The sequence below is a fragment of the Staurois parvus genome, unplaced genomic scaffold (genome assembly GCF_062004578.1).
Source record: "Staurois parvus isolate SC_StPar_1 unplaced genomic scaffold, SC_StPar_1.0 ptg000609l, whole genome shotgun sequence".
Lineage (NCBI taxonomy): Eukaryota > Metazoa > Chordata > Amphibia > Anura > Ranidae > Staurois > Staurois parvus.
In genome coordinates, this window is record NW_028318405.1 from 422029 (window position 1) to 438147 (window position 16119).

The window sequence follows — 16119 nt, forward strand, 5'->3', positions numbered from 1 at the left end:
ATACATCCTAAATATAGAACCATTTATCCAACTGTCCATCCAGAGCATCTGGTTTATAGACCGGATACATCCTAAATCTAGAACCATTTATCCAACTGTCCATCCAGAGCCTCTGGTTTATAGACCAGATACATCCTAAATATGGAGCCATTTATCCAACTGTACATCCCGAGCCTCTGGTTTATAGACCAGATATATCCTAAATATAGAGCCATTTATCCAACTGTACATCCAGAGCCTCTGGTTTATAGACCAGATACATCCTAAATATGGAGCCATTTATCCAACTGTACATCCAGAGCCTCTGGTTCTGCAACTGTAAGGCCGTTTTCACACGAACTGCCCGATAGGGTCTGCCTGTCCTTTTTTCAGGTAGACCCAATTAGACCCTTCATTCTCCAGTATGGGCAGTCAGATGTAAACAGACTTGTGTCTATTTGCACCCAGCTACATCTGATCTCGGCAAAAACAAAGGGAAGGGGATCTGTTCCCCTCTGTCTGGCTCATTTGACAGTTGGGTGATATCTGATTAATTTACATCTGACTGCCCATAGAGCAGAGTGGGCTGTGTGCACTCTGAATAAGCTGAGCGGACACAGACCTGTCATCTGGCTGCTCTGCTCAGCTAAGAGAAAAAACAAATTTGGTCCATGTGAAAGGGGTCTAAAAGTGATCATACAGCTATACAGCCACCCAGATCCTTTTTACATGACAATCCAGAGTCAGCTGGCTGCTACTGCATGAGCTTGTTTTAAACCCTTCAATCTCTGGATATACATAGCATGTCCAAAGAGTTGAAATTGTTATTGACCAACCTAATGTGCAAGCACAAGAATCCTTTCATTTCTTTTATTGCCTTTCATCATAGCCACCTACTTCATCATATTTGTCCATCATCATTAACAGATGCTTGTTAATTTGTTTCTATTCTGTGTTCTATATGTTTACTGCCTATATTATTTCCCCCCAGGCCACATGTGGGCAGAATAAAACAATGGTGACAGAGATTTTTCTTGTGGGGTTCGGCCATCTGCAACACATAAAAAATGTTATTTTTGTTTTGTTCCTCATCGCTTATCTGGCCACAGTAACAGGGAACATGTTAATTATAAGGTTGATATCTGCCAGTCCAAGGCTCCATTCTCCCATGTACTTCTTTCTTAGTCATTTATCTGCCTGTGAAATATTGAATACCACCACGATCATACCTAACATGTTGTACATTTTATGGCTGAATGGAGGTTTGATGTCATTCTATGGCTGTATTATCCAATACTACCTAGGATCCGTAACAGGTAGTATAGAATGTCTTCTCTTAACTGTTATGGCGTATGACAGACATTTGGCCATTTGCAACCCTCTGAGATACTCTTCCATCATGAACATTAACACTCGTAACCATCTGGCATCTTGGGCATGGGTGGCTGGATTTACGGTTATGGCCACATTGCTAATTACGATTTGCCACCTACAGTTTTGTGGTTTGAACATTATTGACCACCTCTTTTGTGATCTAGATCCACTTCTGCAGCTGTCTACTTCAGACACATCATTGATAGCGATGGAAATTCTCTTCATAATCATATTGCTGAACATTGTCCCATTTGTCTTGATCATCGTGAGCTATATCTCCATATTTTCCACCATCTTCAAAATTTCCTCATGGTCCGGAAGACAGAAAGCTTTCTCAACTTGTAGTTCACATCTAGCTTCTGTTTGCTTGTTCTGCGGATCGATATGTGTTACTTATTTGGTTCCTTCTCAGCAAAATGGGATGAAGATAAATAAGTTTTTGCCTCTCTTGTACACTGTTGTGACTCCTCTTTTAAATCCAATTATTTATAGTTTGAGAAATCAAGAAATAATAGATTGTTTTAGGTATTACTTTAAACTAACTAATAAAAGTTAACAGTCCATTTGCATATTTTTAATACATTTCAACAGTCATCATGGGCTTTTGATGAGCAGATCACCCAAAACAGGGATGGGTTATTATTTTTGAGCAAAGCATATTTAAATTTTGCAACCAAACAGTTTTGGAAAAGATTGGTGAATGTGGTGCTGCCATTTTATAGACAACAAAGAATTTCAAAGCACACTTACCAGCCAGCCTGCAAAACAACCAATTTGGCCCCGTCTAACAGTTGGCGTTAAAAAGAGAGGACTTTGTTTGCACACAATTGAAAATACATGCTGTAACAGAGCAGGGAACTGTCGCAGGATAAATGCAGATAGAAGTGGTCAGGTAATGGACACAGGGTCTGCACAGGTGAGGAACGCAGAACTGCAGAGCATAGATTTTGAGTGGAGAAAACTTCTGTTGCAGCTTTCTCCAGATGTTGGTATTTCTGGATGGGGCTCCGTAGTTTGGAGATTTCAAAGTGCCTTGGGAGGGAAGAAATCTCCAATCCAGTGTCCAGAGTTTGAAAGCAGCCAGCACACTAATGGTACAGGTGTGCGTAGGGCCAGGGGTGGATTGACCATTTGGAAACTCGGGCACTGCCCGAGGGCAAGGGGTCAGTAGGGGGCCCCATGAGATGCCCCTGGTACCTTTTTCATAGGCTTTTTTGAGTTTGGGCAAGGACACAGGGGCCCCATGATCCCCTATTGCCCAGGGGCCCCATGAGTTGTCAGTCCGCCCCTGTGTAGGGCTTTAAATGAGTGACTCTGTGTGAGACTGATGCTGGGTGTGGTCCAAGGACTCCAAGGCTGTGTATTTTTGGGGGGGCTCCACCCCGGCAGACAGGAGGTCATTGTCAGGAGTCAGGAGGGCTCCACCTAGGAGAGGTGGAAGCCAGAGCAGCAAGGGGGCTGCAAACTGTGTGCAAGTGGCTGATAGCTGTGTGCAAAAAAAACATATTTTGGAAGGAGGCTGTGTGCATACAAGGAGTCCAAATGCTGTGTGCTGGGACTAGCCAGTGGTCTGGGAGACCCATATAAAGAGAGGTACTGCTAACCAACAAGGCTGATAAAGAGAGCCAAGAGGCTGAATATTTCATTTGTTTTGATGGTGAACACCCCTGCGTGGGAAGCATGTTGTGGAACTTTCTTTTAAATAAAATTGGGCTGAAAGGCCTTTAAAAAGGAATAAAGCGAGTGGCTGTGTGCATTAAAAAACTCTACACTTGATGCTAGTTGCCACAATGCGTAAGCCATAGTCCCGGTTCGAATGAATGAAGACAGATTGACAGATTTGCTGCTAAGCTTGTAGTCCTTTTTGTAGACCTGGAAGGTAGGATAGCCAGCACCTGATGCACTTAGGTGGAAGAGACGTGACCTGGAAGCTGATCCAGGGTCTTGCACAGTTAGGGAACTGGACGAGGAAATGTGGCCAGAAGCCAGGCCAGGGTCATTTATATATATATAGATAGGCAGCTGATAGCAGAGGTAGGGTCTGGAGACAAGTGGGGGTCATGCACAGGTAAGCAGCCAATAACAGAGGCAAGGTCTGAAGACATGCAGGAGTCATACATGGGAGATCAGACAGAAGCAACGTCAAACTGCAAGCCAAGGTCACGATTAGGAGAGAGTGAAGGAAATAACCAGGGCAAGCTGAACCAGCAACAGGCAGCAGGAGAACCAGGAAAGAGGAAAAAGGGCAATGGGTAGTTGGAGATCACCCAGTGATTACGCCATTCCTTCCTTCAAAAAGTGTGTTCTGTGCCAGATCTAAGATTGAGCATACGAATGCAACATGTGCCAATGTGTGAATGTGCTCTGGTGCGTGAACATGTGCCAATGCGCAAACATTCGTACAGACGTATGCACATTGATCCTCAGATTTGTGCATACACAGGTTACTGCCAGGAATTCCTGTATGCTAGCACATGCTCACTTCCATTAGTGTCCTGCCAACAGAATGTCAGCCTTTTTAATACATTTGGAGGTACAGAGTTGGCTTCTTTCAGTCAGAAATATGAATACTAAATGTATTTTCTAGGAACATAATATATGAAAATGGAATTTTGGATACAGCCTGAAAAATTAAATTAAAGTGCATTTTTTAAGGTGTTTCTAAAGGCAGAAATCTTTACCTTCATACATTTTATACATGAAGGTAAAAAACCTTGTGGGTGCAGCTCCACTGGCAGTCCCCAACCCCTCACACACACTTATAAGGAACACTTATAAGGAACACTTTTTAACCTCTTCACAAATGTGCGGCCTCCCGGCGTCTGGGCCTAGACGCCGAGAGGATGCATATTTGCATGCAATTAAGAAAAACATATGTGCTGAGAGCGCGCGCGCTGCGCGCTCCCAGCACACATGTACGGTACTCATGGAAAGGTCCCGACCTCCTCTTTCGATCAGGACCTTTCCCAATAATGGCGAATCACGACGATCACATGACCCTAAAACCCTGCCCCGCCTCTCGGCTTCTGAAACCCTTAAAGGGCCGAGAGGCGCAGGCGCCACGGGGTTAATCAGAGTATAGCATCAAGTCAATTAAATTCCTGGGATATTTACCTGGTCAGTTAAGTAGCAGAGGGGGTTGTTAATCAGTTCCAGCTGCTTTGGTGCACTAGATAGGCAACAATGAGACAACTCCCAAAACAGGAATGATTTTACAGGTGGAGGCCACTGACATATTTTTCCCTACTCATTTTTTTCTGAATGTTTTTCACTAGTTTTACATTTGGCTAGGGTCAGTGTCACTACTGGTAGCATGAGGCCATACCTGGACCCTACAGAGGTTGCACAGGCAGTCCAACTCCTCCAGGATGGCACATCAATACGTGCCATTGCCAGTAGGTTTGTTGTGTCTCCCAGCACAGTCACAAGAGCATGAAGGTGATTCCAAAAGACAGGCAGTTACTCTAGGAGAGCTGGACAGGGCTGTAGAAGGTCCTTAACCCATCAGCAGGACTGGTATCTGCTCCTTTGTGCAAGGAGGAAAAGGATGAGCGCTGCCAGAGCCCTACAAAATGACCTCCAGCAGGCCACTGGTGTGAATGTCTCTGACCAAACAATCAGAAACAGACTTCATGAGGCTGGCTTGAGGGTCTGACATCCTCTAGTGGTCCCTGTGCTCACTGCCCGGCACCATACAGCTCAATTGGCATTTTCCATTGGAAATCAGAATTGGCAGGTCCGCCACTGGCGCCCTGTGCTTTTCGCAGATGAGAGCAAGTTCACCCTGAGCACATGTGACAGACATGAAAGAGTTTGGAGAAGCCATGGAGAATGTCTTGCTACCTGTAACATTGTTCAGCATGACCATATTGGTGGTGAGTCAGTGATGGACTGGGGAGGCATGTCCATGGAGGGACACACAGACCTCTACAGGCTAGACAATAGCACCCTGACTGCCATTAGGTATCGAGATGAAATCCTTGGATGCATTGTCAGACCCTACGCTGGTGCAGTGGGTCCTGGGTTTCTGGGTACAAGACAATTCCAGGCCTCATGTGGCAAGAGTGCATGTGCAGGCAGTTCCTAGAGGATGAAGGAATTGATAACAGTTGTATGGTTTGTTTATTTATTTTGTTCTTTCTCTTTTCTTTGAGTCAGAGTTGCTATATCAGAGTTGGATATTTCAAATATCTTTTTTGCTCCTGTCCATCATCTAGATTCACTTTGGAGATATTCCATAGTTCAAGCTCCCAATCCTTCTTCTGGGACTCAAGTAAGTGTTTTTGCCAATGTCCCCAGCTCATACCATTACCATTGCCATGTTGAAAAAAATAACTATCTATAAATGCTAGAGGCTTGAATCACCCAGCCAAGCGTGCATCTATTTGGAAGGAAATAAGGCGGATATATTGTGTGCACAGGAAATTCTTTTTCACAAAGTGCCAAAATCCCAACTTCCCACATCTATTTCTACCATCTTTTCCAGCAAAGAAGAGAGGAGTGTTATTATCAATAAAGGACACTCTTGCTTTTCAGTTGATTACTGAGTGATAGATCCAGCAGCAGTGGCGTCCCTAAGGGGGGGCGGGGGGTTCAGGCCACATCGTGTGACACCATCACAGGGGGTGCAGGAGCAAGATGCCGGCACATTGAAATCTGCCCCCGCCCCGGGGTAGTGGTAAAATGAGTATCCCCTAAAGCAATTGCGCATGTGCCGGTTTCAGGCCGAAGAAGCCGATCGCCGGCTCTGTGCTAAAGTGGAAGATCGGCTTCTTTGGCCTGAAACCGGCACATGCGCACTTGCTTCAGGGGATACATATCTTCAAGGGATACTCATTTTACCGCTACACCAGCACCGCTCCTTCCTCTCTGGAGGGGTGACACCACGTGTTACCCCACCGGGTGACACCAACCCTAGGGACGCCTCTGTCCAGCAGGTAGATTTATCATATTGATTTGTGATATTAATGCTACCAGATATACACTGGTTAACTTATATGCTCCACACATGCACCAGCTTTGCTTCCTCTATAAATTGATGCGGAAAGTTATGACCATTAAACAAGGCTCCCTGTTACTTTGCAGAGACTTTAATATACTTCCTGACCCTACAATAGACTCCAAAACTACAAAAAAAAAAGGAATGCAGCCTCACTCCAATCCTTTACATTTGTATGACTTATATGACGTATGGTGTTGTCTCTATTCTACCTAAAAAGATTTTACCTTTTTTTTTCTCCTTTCATAATTCCTGTTCAAGACTTGACTCATTTCTAATGGACAAATGGCTTCTGCAAAAGATTCAAAATTCATCCATCAAAGACATATCCTGGTCTGATCATGCCTCCTTAACCTTGACAGTTACAGACATTGGATGCCACCAGAAAAGTAATAAATTGTCATCTACCTGATCGGAGACTGAAATTACGAAGTCAGCCTCATTTGTGTCACTATCCCTGACCCCACTGGAAGTGGAACAGAGGGTGTGTAGGGACCACGGGGACAAGAGTGCCAGCAGATGTTGTTTGCAGCTCTTGCAGATGATGACCTTGGAAGACTGATGGATCACCGATTCAGGCACAGTAGTAATATGCAGAACTGGTATGGTAGGTCGCCAGGTGTGCACCAGAACAAGGCAGGAAGAAGGGATGGGAGACAGGAGCAATGTCATAGGAATAGCCAGGGTCATCAACGGGCGGCCAGCGAGGTACCAAATCATAAGCAAACCAAAGTCAGGAGCAGAGCCGAAGTCAGGAACCAGTATCAAGCAGGAGAGTAATCACAGTCAGGTCAGGAACAAGCCGGGTCAGCAACAAAGAAATCACACAGGAACCAGCAGGAAACGGGGAACAGCTGAAGACCAGTCAGCACTCAGCACAGGAAGAGGCACCTTTTTAAATAGTCCGTAAAACTGAACAAGATGTATGATCCAAACAACATCTGAGTCCATACGATGGAACCCTGGATGACCAACTGGCTAACGCGTTTCGAGGACACAACCTCTTCCTCAGAGCCAACCTCGAAACGTGTTAGCCAGTTGGTCATCCAGGGTTCCATCGTATGGACTCAGATGTTGTTTGGATCATACATCTTGTTCAGTTTGACATGCCTGTGTTATTATGTCCATTGTGAGTATGATACCTATTTTTGTTTCTTTAATAAATTATTTTAAACGATAATGCACTAGGTCGGTGCTCCCTTTTTCTGTTTCTCCATTTGTATCCAGTGTATTCGGACCACCCCGGTCTGTTGAGGGCAGCAAACAGTGCATATTCCAGAAAATTCCAGAAATTTCTATTGGGTCTACTGAGTCCTTTCCTAGCGCAGGAGTAAAGTGTTTGTTGTGTTACCCTGTTTCCCCCAAAATAAGACCTACCCCAAAAATAAGACCTAGTACTATTTTTGGGAATTGCTGAAGTATAAGACCTACCCCGAAAATAAGACCTAGTTGTGATCAGCTGTTCCACCACCTCTGGCACTGGCCCTGTGTACACCAATATCTACTGTCTCCTATAAGCACAGAAGCGCGGCGTTTGTGTTTCCAAGTGACAATCCCTCTTTTAAGTAACAGCACCATCCGCTCCCACAGAACCCCCCTACCTCTGTACTCACTGTGGGACAGGGAAGGAACAGATATCTGAGGGTGCAGTGTGCTTAGGGATTGGGCAGGGCATCTCATTCTGCAGCCTAATGCATGTGGTGAGTGCGCTTGGTGCACTATGTGGGAAGATAGGACCCGAAGCTCACTTCTGCATCCCCTGTCTGCAACTCATCTCTGCACCCTGTCTGAAACTCACCTGTCAATTCACCTCTGCAACACCTGACGGCAGCTCACAACTGCCATCTGTCATCAGCCGACCCTCTCTATAGTAACCCTCATCCACAATTGCCTGCAGCTCACCTCTGCACCCCCTGTCCACACCTGTACATTAAAAAAAATAAGACCTACCCTGAAAATAAGACCTAGTGTGTTTTTTTGAGCCCAAAAAAAATATAAGACAGTGTCTTATTTTCGGGGAAACACGGTAGTAATGCAAGTTTCGGCATGTGAACAGAAACAAAAGCAAACATCCCATAGTGTAAAACCATAAAAAAAAACTTTGATGGGAGAAATTATAAGAATAAAACTCACAAGCAAAGTGCCCAATTATTCACTTTGTATATGTGAAGCATTACTACTCATGTATTGTCAAATTTAATGCACTTTATTAGCAGTCCACATGGTATTTTGAATGTTAAGGAATGGCAAGCTAAAGGTGTTATGTGGATACAAACCCTTTACTCCTCAAATACACATAGCCCCAAATCTGAATTCAGTTTGCCACAGAAAGATTATTACACTTACCTACAAATGCAATAGCCGGTCTATTGGGTAACTCCCCTCTACCACAGTGAACTCTTGCAGCTCGTATTCTAAATTATTTCCACAAGCCTGGAGCTGTGAAGGGTGGCATCTCTTTATTCCTTGTTTTCTTAGGTGATATAAATAACTTTATTAAATAATCCCCCTTTTTGGTCTGGGAAAAAGAGGTGGGAGCTACCAGGGGCAGACTGACCATTTGGAAACTTTACCCTGAGATACACTCGGGAATACCGCCAGGGGAGTTAATGCTATCAATACTAGGGTCCTTTCACAGGCACTGGAGCATGAATAAGCCAATTTGACACAAGTCACCTTAGGCAGTGGAATCCTCCAGCCACATACACTCACCGGCCACTTTATTAGGCACCTTGCTAGTGGCAAGAAAATATCCCTCACACCATTACACCACCACTACAGGCCTGAACCATTGATACAAGGCGGGATAGATCCATGCTTACAAGGCAGGATGGATCCATGCTTTCATGTCATTTGCGCCAAATTCTGACACTACCCTCTGAATGTCACAGCAACGAGTCTGCCCATTCTCCTCTGACCCCTGACATCAACAAGGTAATTTTGTCCACAACTAATATTTTTTGGACCATTCTCTGTAAACCCTAGAGATGGTTGTGCATGAAAATCCCAGTAGATCAGAAGTTTTTGATGCTCAGTTTAAACTTCAGCAAGTTGTCTTTATCACGTCTAGATGCTTAAATGCATTGAGTTGCTGCCATGTGATTGGCTGATTAGGCATTTGTGCCACCATGCAATTGAACAGGTGGACCTAATAAAGTGGCCGGCGAGTGTACAACTCCCAAGGTTATGGGAGACAAAAACCCATCCCTGGAAGTCTGTCCCATGACCTCCTCTTCAAAGCCACTCAGCATCTCCTCTTCTTCATGTTTTCCTATGTCTGTGGAGGCCTCACATGGATAGCATCTTGATGTAGCAGGTCCTGAGACACCAGGAAGGGATCTTCTTCCTTCTGCTGCTGTTTCTAAAGTGCCCTGTCTATGATGATTTACACTCATTGCACTCTTGCTGCAAAGGACATTTCTCCAAAAAGCTGTGGAATGCTCAGCTGGCTTGTTGACATCATTGACCATATATGACCGTGACTATATGTGGACAATGACATCAACCAGGATGATGTCATTTAAAAGACCCACTCACCACTGAATGGTACTTTTGCATCAATCTTTTTTTCTTACTAATAGCTTGAAAACTGCTCCCATAGACTTCAACGAGGTTTAGGACCTATGTTAGGGGTTTACAGATTTCCCTTCTGTTTTCAGAAAATTCAAGGAAACCAAACTTTGCTTGCTTAGCTCATTACTAGTTACTGATCCCATGCCATCTTTTGCCAAGCAAGGGCGAGTGTGATAATGGCACTAACCTACTGGTCATCCTTCTCCAGGGAAAATTCATACATGAACCTTGGCGGCACATCTTCTCAACCTGATGATGAAGCAGTTCCTTGTCAAGTACCCTGGGTCCAGGAGGTCCTTCGACAAGCCAGAAGGGTTTGTACCCACTTTAGACAGTCATACCCAGCCAGTGTTCACCAGTCATATTTTCAGTTTTAACATAAGATGCTTGTCAACTGCCTCATATGTGACATCCCCACGTGGTGAAACTCAAAATTAGCCATTGTTTGACACAGATAAACCCTCAATTGTCCTAAGTCACCAAGAATAACATGACAAGCCCCATACCTGAAAAGTTAGGACAAAGTATCCTCTTTCCTATTTGAGTACACTGGGATAGATTTACTAAGGGCAGATAGGCTGCTCACTTTTTCAGGGACTTTTCACTTTGCAAGGGAATTTTACTTTAGCTTAAATAATGATGTGAAGAACTGGTGAATTCCATCATCCAATAATGTGCAAGCAAAAACACTGCTTTTTAGCCTTGCCTATTATATGTGTTCTTTACAAAGTGAATTTTCATCACATTCACTAAGCTAAGAGAAAATTCCATTGCAAAGTAAAGCAATGTTCAAGGTGGTATCAAAAAGTTTCTAGACTAGTTTTGTAGCATGCCTACAGGTGGCAGCATGCACAGTCACAGGAAGCACCGACCTTCATAAATCAATGTGCTAAAAGACATCATCCTGTGTGCATCGGGAGCTGTGCAACTGGTGTTATTCTGACCATGTGCATTACCGTGTCTGCTATTTCATCATGGGCAGCAAGTTAGAACAAAGTGCAAACGTGAAACTGTGAGAAACTGGACAAATCTGCCACAGAGACATTTGACTTGATTTGGCAAGTTTACAGAAATAATATCAAAGAAATAGTGCAGCGCTTAAATCAATAGTCCTCAGTTATTCCCGATCAGTGGATGTTCCTCAATACGGAATGTAAGAAGTGCCCACTCACCGGAACCACACAGCTTCTGAAAAAAAGGGGGGTTCTCCCCATGCGGGGTCAAAGCCGGCTCTCCCTCTGACGATGTGAGTGGTACGTAACGCGTAAGGAGGAGCCTGCTCGCGCCGGTGGCCATTTCCTTCAAGGGACGGTTAGTGTTTTACTGTCATCTGCCGTTCCTATTGCTATTTACTGGATGCATCCTTTGTTTTTTTTAATAAAATTTGCTTTATCCAAACGATATCACACCATGGGCATCTTTTTGCTTTGACCCCGCATGGGGAGAACCCCCCTTTTTTTCAGAAGCTGTGTTACTCCGATTCCATCCAGAGTGGGAGGCTTCTATTTACTACAAAAGTAACACCCACACATCCCTTAAGGGGAATTCTGTGTCGGAGCCTTATTTGCTGTGACCCTGGACCTGTCTACTCTTCCAAGGGCTGAACCAGATGTACATTTCCAGTGACACCAGGGAATAACTATTATACACTGCACTATATCAAGTGTGGTTCCAGTGAGTGGGCACTTCTTACATTCCGTATTGAGGAACATCCACTGATCGGGAATAACTGAGGACTATTGATTTAAGCGCTGCACTATTTCTTTGATATTATTTATTGAGGTTTTACAGGTTGCCTTGAGTGTACAGCTGCAGAACTGATTAGCGCTCACTTTTTTACTTTGTTTACCTAAGTTTACAGAAATACTGCAATGAGTCTTTTAAAGTGTTTTCATGGTACGCGCTCTTCAAGAGCAGAAGAACATCACTGGAAGACAACAAGAGATCAGAAAGACCTTCAACTAGCTCAACCCTAGAAAATGTAAAAATGTTGAAACTACTTGGCAACTTGTGCATGTTGATGTTCGGAAAACAATCCACAACATTGTTTTTATTGTCATTGTGTCATATGGAACAGTCCAAGCAACCCTCACCTATGATTTGAACATGTGCCGTGTTGCTGCCAAGTTCATCCCCAGGTTGCAATGATCTCACTTCCAATCCACCCTACTTGCCAGATTTGGCTCCTACGGACTTTACTCCTTCCCCAAGATGAAAAGCTCAAAGGTTCCCATTTTGACAACATTATGGAGATCCAGCGTAAATATGAGAAGGTGCTTGACATTCTTCGAAAAGAAGACTATAAAGACAATTGTAGAAGTGGCAGGAACTCCAGGAGAACTGTATTTCTGGGCAAGGGGAAAATTTTGAAAGTGATCATGTATAAACATAGATAAAGTTCTTTCTTGTAAAAACAGAGGTAGTCTCAAAACTTTTTGATACCACGTCATAGTTGCCTTTAGTAAATCAACCTAATAGTGCCCCACCTTGAGGACATAGATGTGAAGCTGTCCCCCCAGCAGACAGGATGGACTGGAAATGGCTTATAATCCCTAGGGTGTAATGGCAAAGGAGTAGCTAGGTATAGGAGGGAGATTCTGAAGGTAGGAGGAAATAGCAGAGGTCTTAGAGTCTAGCACAATAGCAAGGAGAGACATTGGTAACCTGGTTGCAGGACAGAAGAGCAAGGATGTAGTAGAACCTTTTTATTGATAAAGAGACCATAAGTGACAGAATAATGCATCAACTGTACAGTCTATAAAAACAGAGATTGCAAAGTCATATAACATTTACCTTATGAGACATTAAGCATATATACTGTGATACAGAATGACAAAAACAGGAAGAAACTATTAATCCAATACACTCCTGTCAGGATAAGTGATATGTCACCCGAGGCGTGGGGTCTAAGGACTAGCTGATCTTCACCAGAGCTCCAGATGGTGGATATGGGTTTTGCTGTGTGCTAATACCAGGTTGGATTGCCCTAGCAGAGAGAGAGCAAGTGGGGTCAAGTAACGAATGAAGGAGATAAGGAACAAACAGAAGTGTAGGTGATGGACAAGCCAAAAGGTCAGTAATGAGTATTGTCTGGATGGGATCAGGCATAAGCATAGTCCATGAACAAACCAAGGGTGGATAATGAGTGGAGGCGAAGATAAGGAATGCAGCTATTATGCAAAGGAGTAAGATACTGGCTGGAGAGAGCACAATAACCTGGCAAAAAGAAATGCTGAGACAAGACTTAAAGTGTTGCTAAACCCCAGACCCTGCATATCTGGTCTCCCACAGTACACAGAACATGGAAATGTGATTATTTTAGTAAATATAAACTGGTAAATACCTTTTCTCATCGGCAGTATATATCAGTCTTGTGACTTCTATCAGTGTCCAACAGAGCACTGGTTAAAGCCTGTAGGAGGAGTTTTCATTTTGTTCTAGGAGGATGCAGAATCATTGACCTCTGTCTGGACAGTGCTGATTGGCCCCATACACTCTACCACGAAAAAAAAACTCTCTGGTAGTACACACAAAACTGAGCATGTGCAGAGTGTCCCCAATGCTCTGTTCTTTCAGGAGATGAAATGGAGACCATAGAAAAAGGGGAGGATCAGAGAAGACGGGATCAAACAGCCTTTTTACACAATGCAGAGGAGTAACTCCTTAGGCTCCACAGTGAGTATAACAAGCATGCTTTACTGCATCTACAGACTGATTGTACTGTTGTGGGTTTAGTAACACTTTAAATAGGAAGATCACGGGGGGGGGGGTAGCAAAGAGTTCAAGGTTCATTAGAAACAAGATACAACGTAAGGTTATCGAAGGAATCAGGCAGGTATCCAGCATCCCAGGTGGTACAATGAGAAGATTCACACCCAGCCACTGCAGAAGTTCCAGGTTCAGATCTGGATCCTGACAGTCTGCTACACCAACCATCCTGTTGCCACTGAGTTTTTGGAAATTATCTCTCTCTCTCTCTCTCTATATATATATATTTCATCCTTGGCCACGCGGGATCTCTGGCATGGTGGGGGTTGGGGAAAGACCTGGCAACCTACCCTGTAAAATAAATGCTAAGGGAATTCATGGAAAAAGTCACTTACGAATGACGATCCATGCAATCGCCAAGGGTCGGATACGACTGAATGGATAGATATATATATATATATATATATATATATATATATATATATATTTATATATAGATATAGATATATTTTTTTTTTATAAATTGAATCATTGGGAGACTGATCATTTTTCTGCTTCTACTACTTTTCTGTGGTCCAGTTGTGTTTCTGCCAGCTAAAATTTATCCAGGGAGCCTGTCGCTGAAGCGCTGCAGCCTGCTACATTTTTGTCGGTTTACTAATTTTTTTTATTTTTTTAAAACTACTTAAACATTTAGAGCCGGTTTATGTAAAAGTGTTTCTGAAATTCACAGAAAACATGAAAGTAGGTGCTATTAGCTCCCAGTGTCATGAATAAGGCCAGTTTGGCTGAAACGCGTTGACATTTCAGGCTGTCATCTGTTACCCGCCAATAAACACAAGATTGCAGCGTATACACCAGGGTGCCAGTTTATCTTTGCTTTTAGTTTCTGACATTGTCTTTGCATTCTGGTAATTATTGATCATTTATTTTTTCACCCTGACCTACAAATGTGACGAAATGTCATTAGAATGCATTGTAAAATACTGATACAAGATTACTGCCTGTGAATGACTTTATATTTGCTTGTTTTACTTTTTTTTATCCATAAACACATTTGAATGTTTGGAAATTCCAGAAGAGGGGAATCTTTTTATTGTAATTGCTCCCCTGATAGTTCAATATCATTTGTAGCTCTGTTCCTATTCCCTGTGGCTCTATAATGGGACATCATAAACTATAAAGCATGATGTCTGGTCTAATGTTCACACTTAATGACAGCTTACACTACAATTAACTTTTATGGTGATATGTGTCTTTACGTCTTTTTCCCATGAGGTGGTAAGTTTGTACACGAACAGGAAAAAGACAGCAAAAGGCCTAAAATCATCACCAGGATGGTATGTTCATAATTGACATTTTTTTTTACCAAAGCTGCACTGCTTTTAGGAGGACTGAGAAATAAATATATACTATATATATACACTATATTGCCAAAAGTATTGGGACGCCTGCCTTTACACGCACATGACCTTTAATGGCATCCCAATCTTAGCCCGTAGGGTTCAATTTTGAGTTGGCCCCACCCTTTGGAGCTATAACAGCTTCAACTTTTCTGGGAAGGCCATCCACAAGGTTTAGGAGGGTGTCTATGGGAAGGTTAGACCGTTCTTCCAGAAGCACATTTGTCAGGTCAGGCACTGATGTCGGGGAGGAGGCCTGGCTCGCAGTCTCCGCTCTAATTCATCCCAAAGGTGTTCTATCAGGTTGAGGTCAGGACTCTGTGCAGGCCAGTCAAGTTCCTCCACCCCAAACTGGCTCCTCCATGTCTTTATGGACCTTGCTTTGTGCACTGGTGTGCAGTCATGTTGGAACAGGAAGGGGCCATCTCCAAACTATTCCCACAAAGGATCATGAAATTGTACAAAATGTTTTGGGATGCTGACGCCTTAAGAGTTCCCTTCACTGGAACTAAGGGGCCAAGTCCAACCCCTGAAAAACAACCCCACACCATAATCCCCCCTCCACCAAACTTTACACTTGGCACAATACAGTCAGGAAAGTACCATTCTGCTGGTAACCACAAAACCCAGACATGTCCATCGGACTCTAGAGTCCAGTGGTGGCGTGCTTTACACCACGGCATCCGACACTTTGCATTGCACTTGGTGATGTAAGGCTTGGAGGCAGCTGCTTGGCCATGGAAACCCCTTCCATGAAACTTTTCTCCTACTGTTGTTGTGCTATTACAAAGGCCACATGACGGTTGGAGGTCTTTAGCTATTGACTCTACAGACAGTTGGAAAAGCGCTTCAGCATGCGCTGACCCATATCTGTCATTTTACGTGACCTACCACTTGGTGGCTGAGTTGCTGTTGTTTTCAGTTGCTTCCACTTTGTTATAATCCCACTAACAGTTGACCGTGGAATATTTAGTAGCCAGGAAATTTCACTAAAAGCTGGTTCACTCAGAATGTGGTGCACCTGTGCAGGGTAGCCAATCAGCTTCTAACCTCAGCTTGTACAATTAAGCTTTGACAATACAA

General features: G+C 43.6%; 1 protein-coding gene across 1 annotated transcript; it reads left to right on the forward strand.

Annotated features, from left to right (window-relative positions):
• Positions 1–991: 991 nt before the first annotated feature.
• Positions 992–1909, forward strand: LOC149449627 (olfactory receptor 5V1-like). The gene has a single exon (XM_089692997.1). The coding sequence runs from the start codon at positions 995–997 to the stop codon at positions 1907–1909; it is 915 nt and encodes a 304-aa protein (XP_089549123.1). The 5' UTR covers positions 992–994.
• Positions 1910–16119: the final 14210 nt, after the last annotated feature.